The following is a 19,767-nucleotide window of genomic DNA, read 5'->3' as shown; positions in this document are numbered from 1 at the left end:
TTTATTTGATCATTTATCTAACTCTACAGTGAAATTTAACGAACCTCCATTAAATAGTGAGACTAAATAACTTTTACAGTCTGATTTTGTACTATTTCTTTTGAGAAATAAAGACATTTTAATTTGTAACGAGTATCAACTATTCGCGGTTGTAATTTTTGTATTGCCGATATTTCAACCTAGTTGCATGGATCGCGGACTGAAGAATATACGCACAGATACACGTTAAATACGTAAAAAAAAATATATTAACTAAGTTCGTAAAAAAAGACATAAATGTGATATTCAGAACGAAATGGCCAAATGAGGAACGTCGATTAGCTTTATTGGGACCGAATGTACCGCCAAAGGAACGTCGAGTGAAATTGGCATGTCACATTCGTGCATTGTCTTTTTGCATCAAATACACTATGAATATAGTTAGTTTACCTCATATATATGAATTTAAGGTAATAAATAATAATGATTAATGACGGGCTTATTTTTGACGTAATATTACTAACATCAGTTTGCGGGTATCCTCGGACGTTTACGTTTGTCCGTCAATTTGAGGGTGGTAACTGACAAGCACTTTGAAATAGTATTTTTTTATGTAGGCCATATCCTAAAGTTTCATTTATATATTTATCTTTTACGCGTACCATATATAACCCGCCAAGACTCAGGACTACTCAGGAGGTTAAACAGTGTCGTGACATTAGCGGGCCATATTCCGTTAATAAAAAAGTCAATTCATTTAAGATAGACTATATTATGACATTGTGTTATGTTGTAAAAGGAGATGTTTCAAAATGTATGGGCTCCCGGCCACCTTTTGTACACTGTCATCTGTCATTCTGTTTCAACTTACTATATACATAATATACTTTTTAATATATTTTTACGCGAATGGGCGTAGATATAAAAATATTGTATTGTATGTATTGAGAAACACTACCTATATTTGATAAACATTTATTATATTTACTTTCATAAATCTTGACTTAAAACAAACGTACCAAAATATATACTTCTATACCAACTTATTTTAGTTAAAACATTTAAGTGTGTAAATAAAACAACTTTAAGCACACATATACATTATATTTTATTTATTCTTCACTTAGATACATATTTTATTCATTTTCAATATCTTCCCTTATCAATATTTTCATCCAATCATGTAGCAGGTTCTGTAATATCCTGTGACGAGCTCAGCCCAAACATCAAACAGTGGTCATAATGTGAGCGCAGCTACCTACGAGGACGGTTCGTCGCCCGGCGATGCAGTTGCAATAATAATTGATGATTTTGTCATCCCAATAGATAATTACAATATCAAGACAAGGAGAATTGAAGATAAATGTAAAAAGATTAGCTTCCCTAGTTTAAAAGTATTAACGATTATTTCACGATCAATACAACTAACTGATGTATATTTTACCTGATGATATTGAATCCACACAACAACTACAACACAATCCACAGCGATCGCACGAAAATCGCAAGAGTCCATAAAACATAAGTTGGGTAAACAAGTAAGGTAGAATCAGTCCAAAATGGTAAGCAGCACAGAGCAGATTCAGGATTGAAATGGAATTTTCTCATCAGTACATATTTATTCAACGTTTACATTAGATTCCACTATTATATTATATGTTATATATCCACTTTTACACATATCAAATTGACAACTTCTTCTTTTTTAATTTGACACGTCACTTACATCTATAAAACCAGATACTATTTAAAAGGTGGTTTTGTTATAATTATTATAAATAATTAATTAAATTCAGAAATAATGACGGGATATACAAAACAAAAGCCAGGTTGTAAAGTACTAAGGTAACAATAACTTTACGACAAAAACAGCGAAATACAGAATTACCGACATCCAAAGAGTATAGTAACCTATTTGTGGGGTACATACACATATGTTCCCTGACCGACATCGACAGTTTTGAAAACTTGACATTTCAATGAGTAATGCTTATTGTAAATAATTTTAAACAGGAATTCTTTAGGTTATAAAAATATGTGTGTATTTTTCGTCAATTATACAAATTATTCGTGTTTTTTAGATATAGTGTACATGAGATGGCTGAAAATGAAACATGTCCTTTAAGGTACACTATTGTGAATAATACCTTTAATGATCGTTGTTTTTATAAAATAAATATATAAATCAATCAATCGCCTCTTCTTAAAATTTGGTTGATTGCTAAAGTGCCGCCAATGTATAAAAATCAATCCCAGATTAGATTAGATTCCTGCCTTGGTTGTCAACAGACTCTTTGCTACTTCTGAGGACTCAGTACAAACGCCTCGAATAAGTGGGTTCCCGTACCATACTCTGCAAAGCCGAACTCAGTATGACTAACACTGCTGTTATAAAGCAGAAATAGGTGTTATGGAGGTGCCTCCGGTATCGAACCATAGAGAATTCTACCACTTTTAGACGCACACACACTAATTCTTAGTGCTTACTACAATTAGCGGATTCTCAAACAACTTTCAATTGCTGTTTAATCCTTTTAAGGTAGAAATATAATTAAATCCGTTGTTAGTGCTGTGCTAGTGTACGTCACCTCCAGTTTCATATACCAACCTCCCGTTCAAATAGCTCCAGACAAGTATTTTATAAGTATAGATAAATTAAATTAGGAATAAAATGTCCATTACTATAGTTAATTTTATTTTTTTCATTTTTCTACATAATATTAATTTCCTACTACAATTTACACTTTTACACACCATTAATTGAAAATACCTATAACTTGGAAATGAAATATCTTAAATTGTACCATTTATGTTTTTAAGCCTTTTACGTTTTCAGTAATATACTAAGGAAATAGATTTGTCGTAAGTGAGGCTAGTAGTTGAAATGTATGATGAGTGATATTAGTTAAAATGTTACATGTAGACATAAATAGCATTTTTGTCAAAACTTTCGTAAACTTTGAAATATTTGTAAATTAATAAGAGGTACATAAGGCCTATTAATTAATTATCGACTTTATATCACATTGCTAGATATCAACTTATAGATTTGAAAGCTAATTGTAATTCAACGTAATTAAATTTAATTTATAAGAAAATGCGTTGTACATACGTTGAAAGTAGACCACACATGCAACGCGTTATGAGGCGTGCAATATTTAAAAAATATTATACGATACACAAGTAAAGTAGGATAGAAAAATGTCCGGTTCTATTTGTAGTTTAATTTGGTTATATATTAGAAATGTAGAGCACGAATTAATAACTAGATTCTATATTTTGATACTTTAAACATTTACTCTGCTGTAAATGTTAGAACTATCTACCTAAATATCGTGTGTTTTGATGTCTATGTTACAAACAAGAACAACGTTATTATTTGTCAGCGCATTTTCATATTATGGCATTTTAATTATGAATGACTATTGGGCTAAGCGAGCGAAATGTAACGATTATCATACTTATAATCCATTACATCATAATAGTTGCAACTAATTTTTGGTAATTTGAGAATCCTTAACAATAAAATTTTAATTATATTTTAGGGTAATTTGTATGGATGATAAGTACGTGTCGTGTAAATCTCGCTCGGTGGTGTTTGGCACTAAACTAGTTCAGGTTGCTAGGTTAGGAGGCGCGGCGCGGCGGAGGTGCTCAGCGCAGCTGCCGGCGGCGGCGCACTTCGTTGTCGGCGGCGGCGGGCGGGCGCCTGGTGGTGGTCGTGGTCGTGGTGGTAGTGGTGGTTGTCGTGGGAGGGTCGAGACCCTTGATCTCGAAGGGCCCGCGGAACAGTGGCCGGAACAGCCGCAAGAAGCTCTGGTAACGGACCGCCGAGTTCTGGAACGTGACCGCATAATATGTTAACATGTGAAATTAATGTATGTTTCGTATTACACTAATAAGTAAGCTTTAATCGTAAGTGTTTAGCTATAGATAAGTTATATTGAACTTGAGACAAGTAGCGGTACTTTTGTTAAATAATTGGCAGACGCTTTTTGGCCCGCTTATTTATTTCTGGAAGAAAATACAAATAAGAGGCATCCAACCATAAGCGTATCATCGTACTCTTACGAAACTTATCATAGATATTAAATTGTTCTAATGATAAATATATAATTAATTTTGGCGAGGTCTTGGTGATATTCATATGTAATACCTAATAGTGGACTTTCCAAGTATCTGCAAAAAGTTAGGAATACCACTTACCTGTACGACGTCTCCGATGACCTTAGTGGCGCGGATAAGGAGCGACACGGACGGCCCAAACAGGTTCCCCGGGAAGTCCAGGCTGACCTTGTTGCGGTCGAACACCGGGATGTCGTCGGTGGGCCGCGCCTGGCGCAGCGCCCTCGCGCGGCTCCGGCCCCCAGCGCTCCGGGAGGAACTGCTCGGCGTAGAGCTGCGCGCCGGGCTGCTCGGCGAGCTGCTCGGCGGGCTGCTCGGCGAGCGGCTGCCCACCCGGCGGCTCCACGTAGCGCCACGCTGCGCCACAGTACTCGCTCACATCGGCCCGGCGCCCCGCTAACACCTCCGATACGCTTCTCGTGTACGTATGTGTTTGGGTATACATTATGTAGTTTGTGTTTTGAGTATGTAATAGTACCTGGCACCTAAACCTATGGTATCCGTGTAATGATGTACTTGTTTATTGCTCTGTATGTGTATATTTATTTTTTCGATAAAATTTGTTGTTATTCTTCAGGTAATTCACAAACTTACCCTGTTAGACACTTAAAATTCATCAATAATAATCCCTATGTTTACTGACGGCCTCCACTTGACCTCATCTCCGCACTATCCCTGACATCAACTTGCGGACGCTGACGCTCCCTTGGGTACTAAAAGTAAGGATCACATTTAATTTTTAAGTTTTGAAGATCAGCATTCGAGATTTCCGTCTTTTATTTATTTAATCTTACTACGCTCGTATTATTATTATTTCTATAGATTAGAAGAAACCCAATTTATTTATTTTATAGTCACTTACTATTTTGCCGATGTAAATGGAAGATATTTTTAATGGACGCGGGCAAATGAAACAAAAATAAACATTCATTTATTTATTGTCCAGGTACATTTTGTGACCAGATTACACACTAAAAGAAATAGGTAGTTTCAGAGCCTTACGCCCCGCGCCCGCCCCAACGCGCGCTTTTGGACAACTTATTACCCTTGTACTGTGCTTTGATATGATGGTTGGACGGTCTCGTGCTGTGCCATACCAGTGGGAACGTGCGTCGACATAGCAGTGGGAGCGTGCTGCCACAAACATCTAACAGTAGCATTCATCACGTTACTACATTCGTGCAGCTACGTTTACTACGGCCGTCGTCCACTTGGACGTTCGCTCTCCGTGTGTCGTGCGATTTTATGAAGAGACGAAGATATCAGTACTACCGTGCTACGAAAAAGATAGTCCGCTGAAGAATTTACTCATGTACCTACCTAGAAGTAGAATTTAATCATGTACATGAAGATGATGATGACGATAATAATGACAACAAGATCAGTGAAGTGAACATAGTGGTGATAGAGATATATTGGAGAGAAGTGAGGTGACTGTGCGTAGATACGTGCACGCCGAATGTAATGTAAGAAACAGGTGCGTCCAGCCAAATAAACATTTAATAAATTTAAAGATGGTATTTTGTTCTGTCATATTGGCTGGCCGCCGTGCTCACAGGACACCCGCCGGCGGAGGCCGAGCGAGCGCACCGACCGCGTACACATATTATTGTACAAATCTAGATTTTACATGATTTAAATTTGACCTTTGTAAGGTGGCACCGCGCTCTTGTACTCTTAACACTGCGAACGTCTTTTAATACTTAAATATTTTATCTGGTCAAATGGATGATGGATAAATACTTATCATTAAGATTCTATAAGAAAGCAACTATTAAGGTTGTACATACCTATGTACAGTCTAAATGACGGTCAGTGCACTTGCCCGTTATTTTTATAAGAACATAATTAAAATCTATTTCAGTTCTTATGTTTTAAACAACCAGAAGAGACATGCTTATTTCAAAATGAATAATGTGTAAAATTAATGCCCAATTATTTTTAGTAACATAACATACTGTACAGTAAATGAATAATAATAATAATCAATATAACGTATAAGTTAGATCTATACAAATATTATATTAATAATAACTAACGTATATTATACAGGCCGACGGGAACTGTACATCATGTTGAGAGTGTGGCCTACGGTGGCAACTAGCTGTCGGTTCGGCGATGAGGTATCGCCAAACAACTTCACGGTATCAGGCTCTAACTGGTGACTTACTGAACTATCACGAAAAGTAACATTAAATATAGAAGTTTAAATGTAATCAGGTAATACGTGTTTGGATCACGTACTGGTTGTCCACGCTGACCACGCGGCCACCTGCCCACGCGCATACAAACACTACATCATCGGTACGACGTAAGGCGATTGCTTAAGTTCTTAGGGTTAAGAGAGTATATACATTTAAGTACATTTGTTAGAATTTGATAAAATTACAATTATCACTATATCAGACTTAATAAATATGATGTAACCTTAAACTATACATTAAGATTAGTTAAAAAAATAAGTTTCTTTGTTTACTAAATGAAGTATGTTTACACTTGTCTGTACGACACCCTTTACTATATTTAATTACCCCGAGTTATATACATACGAATAAAAATTACAAAAGCTCAGATGATGTGTATATAAAAATCATCATGTAATTTACAACCGGAATCATAATCGAACTCATAACCCTTGCCTTGCGTAAGGATGAACAATATATAAATACTCGTATATATGAAAGTTGTTGAAGTTTCAGAAATATGAATACATTTATTATGAATTTTAAGTAAACCAAATAAAAGATTACTTAGTATCGTATATAAGAGTAATCCGCCTAATTTGAACTTAAACACGTGAGTAATCTGACATAAGCAGGTCGTAAGTAATAGTAACGGATTGAGTTACTGACTGAGCTACGAAATATGCGTGTCAACGAATATCTGTGATATGGCGTTGCGCGCCGGAGCGATAATATAGTGAGTTGGAGACACTTTGAAAATATGAAAACTGAAATGGTTCTCTTGATAGCCAATATGTTTATAAAGTTTTAATAGATTCTCTAATTAAAATAAATATTTACCTTAACACACATATTATGCTGTAGATCTCATTTATTTTTAAACTTTGTTGAAGAATACCTAAGTAATATAAAACTGTAAAGACTCAAACTGAAAAGTGGACAAGTTCAATTTTTCCAAGGTCTTACATGTAAGCAATTTTAAATACATTTACTACATACATACATAGCCCATAAAAAGCGTAGAGCAACATTCTAAATTGGTGTTCTAGTACACATTTCTCGTAGCCCCTTAAAATTGGGGCTTTCAAATGGTGCGTAAAATATAACGCAACAATAATAATTAGTACTTATTTCCTATACAAAATTCTCATAAATTTGAAGAAAAATAATTACTTCAATACTTAAAGATTACGGTTTACGTGTTTAAGAGCGTTGTAGAGCTTTGATTGCAGATTATTCGGGCGGTTTTTTATGCTAGTATATAAGACTAACATTATTTATGGCAAGTTGAATTGACAAGATAATGAATAGTAAGATTTAATCTGTGAGAAAATCATAAAATATTTATACAGAGATCCGTTTCGATATTATCTACAAAACAGAGTGCAACTAGAGTTAAATACTGAGTTAAATACATTAATATTGGCAAGACACGGTATTGTGAAATTACTTACTACACACAGTATTACTACAAGCATGCACTACGCTACAGGGCTACGAGCCCCGCGCGTCACCGCGGGCGGCGAGGCGGGCGGGACGCGCGCGGCCCGGGTGCAGTGAAACACAAACGATTATAAGAAACGTATTTAATTATCACCAGCACTCACCTTAATCTATTTACATATAAATACATGGCGCTGAATGCGCGGATCGCAGCTCCCGGCCGCGGACTGTACAGGCGGCCGGGCGACGCTGCACTGGGGCGGGAAACGGGGGAGATAGACGCTCTGACTCCCTGCAACGCGCGGTAGCTAACGGGACCGCGCGTTGCAGAGTGCCACAGAAGGGGGAAAGCTAAGGAGAATAGAATCACGAGTCGTCCTCCTCGGAGGAGTCGATAGTCTCGACGGTGGCGCCCGCGCCGACGCTCGCGCCACCGCCGGACGAGGAGCCCGAGAGTGACGTGACCAGCGACAGGATGGAGCCGAGCCCGGATCCCCCACCTGAGCCTCCGCCGCCGCCGCCAGACGCGCCTCCCAGCAGTCCGGTCACGGCCTGGATCTTAGGTCCCAGCAACTGCAGCTTAGGCCCGATAACCTGCCCCACTATGCCGCTCAGAGACGCGAGGCCATTGCTCGAAGGAGCTTCTATTCCGTATTGCTTGTTGATTTCGATATTCTGTCGGTCGAGGTTTTCTACGAGCCGCGTCTTCGCGTCGATCAGCGAATTAATTTTCTGTCAAAGAGATAGGTAAGTTACTCGTTGCCGCGATGCCACTCGACACAGCGACCGTCGGAGGCGACGGTGGGAGTACTCACCCCGAAGACGAAGCCGAGCACGGCGTTCTTGATGCCGAACTTGGCCTGCGTGACGCCCTCCAGCTTGCGCTTCTCGCGCGCTTGGTCGTCGCCGGCCGCGTCCTGCACACACACACACCGTGCATCACTCACTGCACTACACCATGCACACCACACGGATTGCTACACTAGCTCACCGTACCCACTAAATAAAAGCACCACCACCAGCCAATATTATGTAAACAACTACAACAGAGACCGTACACATCAGATCGAGAGTATTTAAGTAAAATTCGTAGACTCAGAAGTGATCGCTCTCGTAAGATGATCGTTTTGATTTGACACAAAGTTGTGTGGGGGCGCGCATCGCATACTAGAGCGCAGGCGAGGGCCGCGACGTCGCTGGCTCGTCCGTAGCGCTCGCGAGGGCGCCTTGCGCAACGCGTCGTGCTCGAAAACGCATGTCAATGTCAACATATATATTGCTAATTTTGAAGACTAAAAGTGTATCTTATACTTTCATACTTAAAAAGGATTTCCATTTCATTCTACATAATGCACAACACATCGCATTACTTAATACTCCACACATTATATTTTTATTAATTCTCACTTTCAATATTTTATACTGTATTTCTAGGAGCCTTTAGGGGATTGTGGTAGGAAGGTAAATTTACACACGAGCCCTTTTCAGCTGGACTAAGTATTGTCAAGGTTAACCAGGTATGGATGGCCGATGCAGATATATAACTTCAGTAGGTGCTTACTATTTGGAGTTATTTATGTTTTTATAAGTTGCAGAGAGTACAATAACCCTGCATGCTCATTCGTAACTTATAGAGCATTAAACATTGCAAAAATTCTGCATGGAATAACAGCGAGACCGGTAACTATAAGAAAGAAAAGTTAAACAGTTTATTGTTTTAAATGTTCGTGTAAGAAATAGCGGACGAGCTGAAGGTCGCCACATGATGTGTGCTTAATAAGTTTAGAAGGTAAAATAAAATCATAGCGGTCCTGTTGCGGTCTCGGACAGTATCGGATAGTGTCGGGCAGTGTCGGGCGGTGCCGCAACTTGCGAGCGACCTTAGCGCTTTACGCAACGCACGGAGTCATAGCACTGCTTTATATGCCAACTTCAACCGCACGGGGAAAACAATAAACATATAATTTAGTTTTTCGTTAAATTGTTCTTACTGAAATAATGAAATAAATATCCAAGAAATTATCTCGAATATAAAGTTAAATACATACTGCTTTTCCCAACTCATCAAGAGCAACTTAGGAACATTTGTAAAGTATATTGCACTTCTTCTGGGGAGTTGGAAATAAATTATAATACCGATTTCACTAAACTGACATCTAAAATCGAGACTATAAAGTTAGAAATTACCTAAATATTTCATCTTTTACAGAAAACGCTACGAAATGAGGATTTTTATTTATAATACAATTCGATAATATTTTACTATTTTTTGTTTTGTAAAAAGTGGTTTCACTTCTTGAGCATCTACGCATTGAAGTATGTTAGTCGTTTTACGTGCATATATAAGTACAAACTTAGTCACTTTTTTGCATGTTTGCCAATAGTGCGAATTGGCAGCAAGCAACAAGTCTAAAACAATTGTTCATTTCAGTAACTTTGTGTGAAGAATGCAACACGTTGTTGTTGGAATTTAAAACGTATAATTAATTTAATAATCGCTTTACAGTCGACGTGTTAGCGTATATTTGGAAACCGTTGCCTAAACCGCGCTCGCTGGACTGTGTTGCAAGCGGCGGGCGGCGGGCGGCGGGCGGCGGCCAGTTGTTGGCTTCGCGGAAGTTAGTATTACGTGCCCGGTGCCCGTCTATATCTAATTACAAATACTATGTAATTGAATACATAGTAGATGTTCAAAGTCTGTAAGAGCTCCCATAAAGTACGCCATGAAATCGACAACAATCGTTTTCCTCAGATTTCACGGGGCGTGAAAACCGCTGCGTGGATTCTTAGCCTTAATATCTTCAGCGATGGGCACAGCGTTACAGCGGGCAAGGCGCAGCGACCTCGACCCCAGCCATCGGTTCCATGTCGCTGCTTGTGTGTAATTTGCTAATTTACGTAATTTATGCATACCTCATTTTTTATACTAATCATTTGATGAAATAATTTTCAGCTTTGATGGTTATGAAACCATTTAAGTTAATCGTTTTTTTAAGATTTCCCAAATTATCGCGTGAATATTTACACATACGGTTAGAAATAAATAAAGTTATACAAATGCACTCTACTATTTTTGATCAATATTGTAATACTTTTATTATTATTTAATGTGAGAAAAGACGAAATTCCATTATTATGTAGGATATAAATATAGTGCTACAAAGAGCTTAGCAAACCGTATCAACTGGCCTGTTCTAGTTGACGCTATCCTATATTGAATGGAACTCCAACAGAATACAAACATGAAATGTTATATGTATTGTGTATCCTTTGTACGAGCGCAGTACACTTTACGACTGACCCTGTGCGTTGCACAATTGCTGGTTATTAACATTTGCGGCTTATAAATTATTATAATTGCCCATAAATCTCAGATTGGCATCAATTTATATATTTCGCAACTTTTATATCCTTGAAAAGATTACAATTTACTAACATAGACATTCAAGGTATGAAAAAATCAACTGATGATAAAAAGTAAGCCAGTATGTACTTTTACATCATTTATGGGAACCCTTAATGTATCAACCTATGGTATCGACACTATATGAAATTGTAAATACTATTGGCCGTAGCTATTGGCTGTGCACTATATGCGTGTGACTCGGCAACGCTATGCGTGCCTTTTTATATATTACTTTATGAATGAGTAAACATATAACATGTGTGCAGCTTTTCTACGCCAAATCTATAACTCAATATGCACTGTACAATTATTAAATATCCAATACAAAAATAAAATTATTCGTAATTACATTTGTAATCATAAAATCGCGTATCTCTGTATTCACGGTTTACGACACTATGTCGTGCACGTGTCGCCGACATTTCTACAATTAAGAACAATATGTGTCGACCATAGACAGTGCACTGCCAGGTTCAAGCGCCATTGTTCAGCGAGCGTCGACACTCGCGTCACCATCAGATAGTGAACATCATTCGTTGTGCCTTCTTGAACCTATACTTGACTAAGTAAATAAACGCTTCACACGCATAATTACATATTATACACATATTAAGGGTCTAGTGAATTATGTGATGTCCTTTTTGTCAAAAATCGGTAATAAAAAACTAGATACCGGCCCCGATATCGACTCCGGGATTTACAAGTACTCGTATCTCTTAGCGATTAACCGTCGTAGAGTCAACTTACCCTGATGATGCTCCGTTTTGGAGCGTAACACGTGTTGGTGGTGGTGGTGGTATGTATGGTGGTGTATATTTTTAATTTTTGCATCTGCATGCATCCTTTGAGGGAGGGAGGGTGGTACATACTGCATGGTTTAAAATATATACCATCATACATATTTGTAGCGGATTGTTGCGAAGTAGTTTTAATCTTAACTTAATAGCATGGATTTCCGCAAAGTAACGCCTGATACAATTAACTATCTAAGTACTCGTATGTAATACATGGCATCCTAAGATATTGTTGTTTCAACTTCGTAACTTCAGGATTTCAGTTAACTTTTACTTATTTAGATTATCAAAATAATGTACAAATCTCAAAAGCTCACTATATAGCAAAATCTCTAGGTCGTCAAGCGAAAAACTAAGGACACGAAAGAAAATTCGTTCAAATCACTGAAACCAATGAGAATCAAGTAATTGAAGCTCAGGCGACCGCGACCCAGCTTTAAACGTTATCGGATCTAAGCTGGGGTAATCACTCTAATAAGCGTAGAGTGGTGCGTGCGGTACGGCGGCGGCGCGGGGACGGTGCGGCGGCGGCGCGGCGCGGGTCGAGGCCGCCCGCCTCTCGGCCGCACGCGACCCTATCACATCGCGCCCTCATTCGCGAAGCTTTGCAGATAACTCGAGACAAGTCAATCTATTAACCGCAAACATTTTTCTAATGGTAGATTAACTGATATATCGTAGATCAATCACAAAAAGAGAGTACACTAGAATATATAATTTTATTTGAAATCTTTATAAAGAAAATTGTTTGTTTTTAATACTAATTAATAATAGTAGTTAATAATTAGTAAAACTAGATTTACGTTTTACAAATAGGACAAATCTGTATTCAAGTGACATTTATTAAAATTTATTTGACAAAGAACTTTTTTGTAGCTACAACCACTTCGGAAGACATTTCTCATGGAAAAAAACCTAGAAAACTGGCGCAAGAAACTGCATACGTTTTTTAGCTACCGTTTTTGTCAATAAAATTGTATTATTAGATTTGGATAACTTATAAGCTTGAACTACTTTTTATATAGATTTGTTTGGCGTGGAGCCTTCTAATTGCCTCTAATTTGTATCCGATGGCCATTGGAACGTCCACTTAGGAATATGACCGGCGGCTACGGATAAGGTGTCGCGGCGTTACATAAAATCCGGCTGGCCATGAGACGGCTAATGGTAACGAAGAACTCAAATAACATTTAACAGGTGGCATTTATGTTTTTTCAATAACATTCTAAACATGAACAGAGTGCAATGTAATCATTACACAAGTACGTTCTAAGAATCACAGAGCCCCGCATCATATATCCATTGAAAAGACGGTGTGATTTTGTAATGGTCAGGTTTTAAATAATGCTTTTTTCTTTGTCAATACCCGTTATAAGATGAATCGTGATGTTACAATTTTGATTACTTAACATTAACGCTCAGAGCAACCTCTTGTATGTTTTGAAACTTTGCAGTGTCTTTCGTTCTTTAATGTGAATTGTGTTTTTTTTACCGGTTTATAAAACATCATTTGTCTTAAATCACCATCGACACCGAAATATCAAATTAAATGCAAAGTTTTACGAATTGTTGTCGTAACCTTCATCGAGGTACTACTACCCAATAAATTGATTTAGGCAGTGGTGTGCAATCAGCCAGCTTCCTCGTGAGAATTGGTGGTTAGCGGAAGCAGGCTGCTGCCTAGCCTACACAGCTCCACTTGATCTCTGACAAGTGAACGGACTACCCACGCGACTCGTAGGCCTTCGGTATTATAAAAAATAAGAACAAACTTTCCGTCCCCTACAATTGTGATTTAATGTAACCACTTATTATACATGAACTTGTATTATTAATGCCTATTTCAAAGTCCATTAAGAAGTTGGTTGGTATCTACCTACGAGATAATTATGGAAGGAATGAAATCGAATTAGACAAGACTTTGATATTAAAATAGAGAACTTTATTAGGATTGGCTCAGGCTAAGTCATGCCGAAAATATGTAAGATGTTTTAATAATGCTGTTTATCAACATGTTGGTTGTTTGTCGGCAGATTGCATGTCATTAGGTTTTAGTACACGAGCAAACGGTGTTCTGTGGTGTCTGCGCGTTCCCAGCGTGTTGAGCAAGCGCACGAGAATGCTCCGCAAAAACCTTTCAATGCATTCCCCCGCTTTCATAACGTTATCTATCGCGGCATCCCGCCGCCGCCCTACCGAGTCTCGGAGAACAAAGATCGTGAACTACGCGCGCACACGATTGTTCCCCGGTTTCGATAATATCCCACGTTCACTTTCAATGCAACAATTAACGCTAAGGAACGCGGTTAATTGATAAGTGATTACAAACTATTGCCATTTTTTTTCATGTTCTCATGTTGCTAATGTGTAAAAGAATCGATTAAAGGATGTGGCTTTACTTATTATTGTTAGATACATCCAGTCAGATTTTATGTTAGCGCAACGAAATAGTTATTTATTGCGTGGTAGTGATAACGATTTGTCATCATTATTTTTAATAAATGAAAAAAGTTTTTAACACTAAGCTTTAATTAACATAATTCTAACAGCTTTGTTAGGAGCATACTAGAAAGTAACGCAGTTATCTGGAGCCCACATGAATCTAAGTATAAGCTCATGTTGGAAAAGCTTAAAAAGAAATTTTTGAGACAGTTGTACTTCCGGCAGTACGGCTTCTTTGTAGGTTTTCCTAATATATACCCGAGTCATTTTTTATTGGGAATGTTAGGGTATAATACACTAGAGTTGCGTCGTAACATCACCTTGCTGGAGTATTTTGTGCAACTGCTCAGGGGCGAGATTAATAATCCATCAGTACTGGAACTGATCTCATTCAATGTCCCGAATAATTATATTTGGGCCCGACGATATAAACTATTTGCAATACCAGAGTGTAGGCTTATACGCGTAAAGGAGTTTCCTTTAGTCAGAGCACTGACCTTGCTCAACGGTTTGGTGGCCTGGGACCGTCAAATAGACGTATTTTACACCAGTACTTCTGTATTCCGTAGGACAGCAGGAGAATATTTGGCAACGCTTGACAGATGAATTGGATTAAATCTGTAATATCTGTTAAGCTTGTTGTAAAAATAAATAAATAAATAAATAATTATGTTTTTCATATTCTTCTAAAAAGCCTTTTTTATTATGTCACAGGAATGCATAAAAATATATTGTCTTACATCTTGACTTAGAATGACGTCACTAACTGGAACATGCATTATCAATCAAGCCAATCATGTATGGATAATTTCACCTCAATAGGTTGGGATCAACTGGTTTAAAATTCAGCTTCAAGATTTGACCCTCGCATACATACGATACATATACGAGTACATAATATAACATAATAAAACAAGTTACATAAAAGCTTGTTATAACATTGTACGAAATGTCGTGGCATAATCTTTGCTTACTAGCAAAAATGATAAGATAAGCAAGTAGCATCTTCACTCGACACAATATTATTTGTTTGTGAGCGTTTGCGAGGTTTTCGCCACGGGGAATATTGACGGCCTGCTTATGTTATGTAAGGGCTCTACAGTTACTGGTTCTCCTCGTTTGATTTAACTAACAACTAACGTGCTCCACCAACTCGATACCTACTTTCATATGCCTAACGTAATAAGGATAAGCAACAAAAACTTCAACATTGTTATAGCATTACATCAAATTACTATAATCCTCTACGATCTACAGTCTATCCAATTTTTACCTACCTTTGATAAGGTTCTAAATTTGCCAATTTTGGTAGGAGAATGTCAAATGTCAATATTTGGCAGGCAAAACATTGGATAGTTTGAATATTAATATTATGTAAATGTAATATAGTAGGCAAGGCTACTAATTCACGAAGGCATTTTAAGAATGTTTGAGCCCTGCGCCCCGCGACGACGTCGGGTTGCCTTAAAGTGCTACGGAAAAAGTTTGAAATTTGGCGCGCAATTTCCCACGGGGTGATACAAGCGCGTTGTAGACGAACGAAAATCATACCATAAATTATTCAGATATTTATGTCAAAATGAACAATAAAATTTGTCACATTGAACGTAAATGATGTAATTATATACGTAATTTCACATAAATTATATTTTAAAGTTTATAGAGTATATATGTGTTTAGACTGATGTATAAGTTCATTTTGCTTATGTATTCAAGTGGAACGCTGCGTGTTTGATATGATGCTTACATCATTACACCTGCAACAATACTGCAGAACTAAAGTTTATTTTTTACGCGATCTAACTGTTTGTGTAAGATTGTGTGTATGTGTGTAAGAGTGTGTAGGCGTGAATGTATGTTAGTGGATGGCGGAAGAAGAGCGGTGCCTGTTAGCGGAGGCGACGCGGGCTGCGGATATATTACAACATTATGCATACACGGATTACACGGACTACATTTCAAATATGTGCTTCAAAAAGCGATTGACCATTTACACCTTGAACATTTCGATGTACATGCATCGAATACAAATGAATCGTCTTAAAATGTCAGAGAGATAAAATATAAGAACAACTTAGCGCTCGGTCGAAATGTAGTCCGCGGAATCAAATCTAATATTCATAGTTACGCGAATGGTAGATGATCGATAATATGGCGCAGATATATTATGCATTAGGAGCGACGTGGCGCAACGCCGAACTCTCGACCCAGTAACAGCATGAGATAATATTACTTAATTGGCGCAGCGCATTCGCATCGAGGATCGGCGTTATTGTGGCGTTACGTCACGCTTTCGCTCGCGGCCGGTCGCGCTGCTCTCGGCTGACTCGCCGGTCGCACGTGTGAACTGACCACGTCAAAGTAATAAGCGGACCTGCCGTCTGACCAATTTTTGCACTCGTTTACGTGTTAACTGTGCAGCCGACCTTGACACTGTGAACTGTGGCCTGTGACCGATGGAAAGGGCATCATGTAAGATGGGATGCGTATGCGCACACGTCTGCTCGGCTGTTTTGCAATTTATCTTGAGAAATGTGAAGTAATCAAATATGCTGTCAACGTTGCGAACGTTTATGATCAAACTTTGAACTTTAACAAGATTCTAACGGCCTCTGTAAGTACTTGGAAATAGAATAAAAAAAAACTGGAATTTGAGAGTTTGACGTTACACACACATCTACTACATTTCGTAACATGTAGAAGACAATGTTTGCCTCTGACATTTCAGAGGATGGCAGTGGCCTCTAAGCCCGAGGCTCTCCGAGGCAGTTGCACTGGTGTGTATTGGGTAACACACATAGCGGTCATCGCTTGCAACACTTTTTGGCGTAATTTATTCTTGACGAACGGATAGGTAATTTGACCAATTACCAAACTAGTCGGTGAATAGAACACCATTCATTATTTAATTCTATGAATTAGGTGTCACAATCGGTTTTATTGCTAGTACAATGCTCATCCCCTTTCATGTCCTCGCCGGAATTGCATCAACCAGTTTAATGATGTTTAAATTTACATCTCATCTCTAAAGCTCAGGATGGAGATTTTACTTCTTTGACCTTGACCTGTTTAAATGCATGATGAAAATTAAACTTGTTAATACTTAGAATATTACGCTTGCAGATAGATCAAAGCTTTGATTTAGGAACGTTTTCTCAACACAGGCAACACTGCCAATAGTGCCAATACATCAAAACGTTTGTCTTTACATTACTTAAAACAAAAATAACTACTTAGTACTGAAATTATACAATAAGTTATTTTAACAATTATTATGTCACGAAGTGAGAAAACTTTCCTTAATGCAGAAATAGAACTGTATGGTAAAATGACGGAATGCATGTGATAAGTTAACATCAAAACTTGGCCAAGTTCCTCCTCTATTTTTTAACGGCCATGAATTGATTTTTCAATGGTCGTTTCTCTCCTACTTTAGCTACCGTTCTTCCCAGGGAGACCAGTTGGTAAAATAGCGCTTCCCGGTTACATCGAGAGTTTGCGAATTTCTCGGCCAAGTGTTGGATGAGCGTCAAGCGGTAAGACTCACGTCGAGCGGCTGCAGCGCGTTGTCGTCGGCGAGCTGGCGGCGCAGGCGCGGCGCGCGCGGGGCGGCGGCGGCCAGCTGCGCGACGAGCAGCGCGGCGAGCAGCGCGGCGAGCGGCAGCGCGAGCGGGCGGGCGGCGAGCGGGCGTGCGGCAGACATGGCGGAGCTGGAGGCACTGACTGGCGGCGCGGGCGCGCGCCCGGCCCGCGCGGCAGGGGGGCGCCGGCGCCGGCCGCGGTGGGAGATGCGAGCGACGCGCAGACCCGCCGGCATCCTCGTGCGTAAGTAAATAAACATTGTGACGGTGCAGCAGCAACTTGACCAACGCACTCCGTGCATACGATATTCGCTACTTCGACCTCATTCTGACCAATACTCGAATTAAGAATCCTAGCAAGTTTCGCGGTAGCTGTTGCGATCAATCATTCATTCAGACATATCAGTGCCCACTATAATAGGCTTGAAGGAAAAACCTTCATAAAGACCATCTATCTCCCTTTCTATACCGGGACTCTATCAAGAGCTTTAGTCTCTTAATTTATAAGAGTTGGTAACAATTTGAGTTGGCAGATTTTAAGTGATGTCAATGTTTACATAATGAGGTATTTGATGATTTTAAATAACCTTAAATATGTTAACCTATGCAGGTTTGAGTCATGTGCAAATAAAATTTGAGCAGCTCAATCTTACATAATCAATTGTAACTTCAATTGGACTCTGAATTAATTGAATATATCATATGTAAATCATTATAAAAATTATTGTCTTTTTAAATATATCAATTAATATATTTAACATGATAACTTTTTTTTTATAATATATAAGCAGACGGGCATGAAGTCCACTGATGGTAAGTGGCTACTACCGCCCATGGATATCTGTGATCAATCCCAGATGGGATTAGATATTCCTACCTGAGGTCGGCCACAGATGCGCCGCTACCCCTGACGACTAAGCTGGAACGCCTCGGAAAAGTATGTCTCCCTTACCACACCCTTCAAAACTGTTATTAGTCAGAAATAGGTGTGGCGCTGGTGCCGCCGGAGTCGAACCACAAAGGGTTCCACCACCTTTAAACTATGGCTATGGGTCCAACCTGCAGATGAATATAATGCTACTATTCACATTTGTAGTGTCCTACGTCCGGCTAAGATGTACATCGTAGTAGATCCAGTAGTGGAAATAAGTCTGCACTGGAAGTAATAAAACGTTGGAGGTATATTAACTACTTCAATTAAAAGTGGTAGAACCTTACGTGGTTCGATTTCGAAGGTATCACCGCCTCATCATGCCAAAAGTTACATTAAGCGCTTTTGTGTTTTGGTTTAAATCGTGTAGTAAGGGCATCCGTGACCGTTCTCATTGCTACTTCACTGAAACATCCAGTATGCTGTAAAACGTGCGTAATAAAAATTGAATATCGGATTCATTAAAGCTACCAGTATCCTTAGTATGAGTTTTTACGTTTTTACAAAAATTAATGTTTTGGTATGTGTTTACGTATTTGCCTATACATTTCTAATCGGCGCCCCTAGCGGATTGTATCATAACTATAATGTCAGTAACGTAACATTAAATGTCTAAATTGACAAAATTGCGCTTTATGTTTTGTCATGATAAGGGTACAGTTAACAGAGTTACATATTTTTGACGGTAGACTCTACATGTACGAGTATGTGTGTGTGTGTGTGTATCATAAACTAAGAGTTGATGCAATGGCACTAAAACAAACTTTATATGATTATTTTCTTCAATAAAATTCTAAATGTCAATGTCAGTTCAAATATAACAAAAAGGCTTCCATATAATTATTATATTATTATATTATATTATGTACACTTACATACCTCT

The 19,767-nt window shown here is 38.6% G+C and overlaps 2 protein-coding genes across 2 annotated transcripts; both read right to left on the bottom strand.

Annotated features, from left to right (window-relative positions):
* Positions 1–2,657: 2,657 nt before the first annotated feature.
* Positions 2,658–5,268, bottom strand: LOC140745652 (uncharacterized). The gene is made up of 3 exons (XM_073077592.1): positions 5,158–5,268; positions 4,186–4,461; positions 2,658–3,816 (listed from the first exon to the last, which is right to left on the bottom strand). Exons 1-3 carry the CDS (start codon positions 5,266–5,268, stop codon positions 3,634–3,636), a joined length of 570 nt encoding a protein of 189 aa, XP_072933693.1. The 3' UTR covers positions 2,658–3,633.
* On the bottom strand, positions 5,025–18,075 carry LOC140745651 (uncharacterized). Its single transcript, XM_073077591.1, has 3 exons — positions 17,920–18,075; positions 8,546–8,647; positions 5,025–8,462 (listed from the first exon to the last, which is right to left on the bottom strand). Exons 1-3 carry the CDS (start codon positions 18,073–18,075, stop codon positions 8,097–8,099), a joined length of 624 nt encoding a protein of 207 aa, XP_072933692.1. The 3' UTR covers positions 5,025–8,096.
* Between the last annotated feature and the right edge of the window lie 1,692 nt (positions 18,076–19,767).

The sequence above is a fragment of the Epargyreus clarus genome, unplaced genomic scaffold (genome assembly GCF_041222505.1).
Source record: "Epargyreus clarus isolate Ecla_fem2 unplaced genomic scaffold, WU_Ecla_fem_2.2 ptg000010l, whole genome shotgun sequence".
NCBI classification, from domain to species: domain Eukaryota; kingdom Metazoa; phylum Arthropoda; class Insecta; order Lepidoptera; family Hesperiidae; genus Epargyreus; species Epargyreus clarus.
Note: the sequence above shows the minus strand (reverse complement) of the source record. Positions and strands in the feature narration are given on the sequence as shown.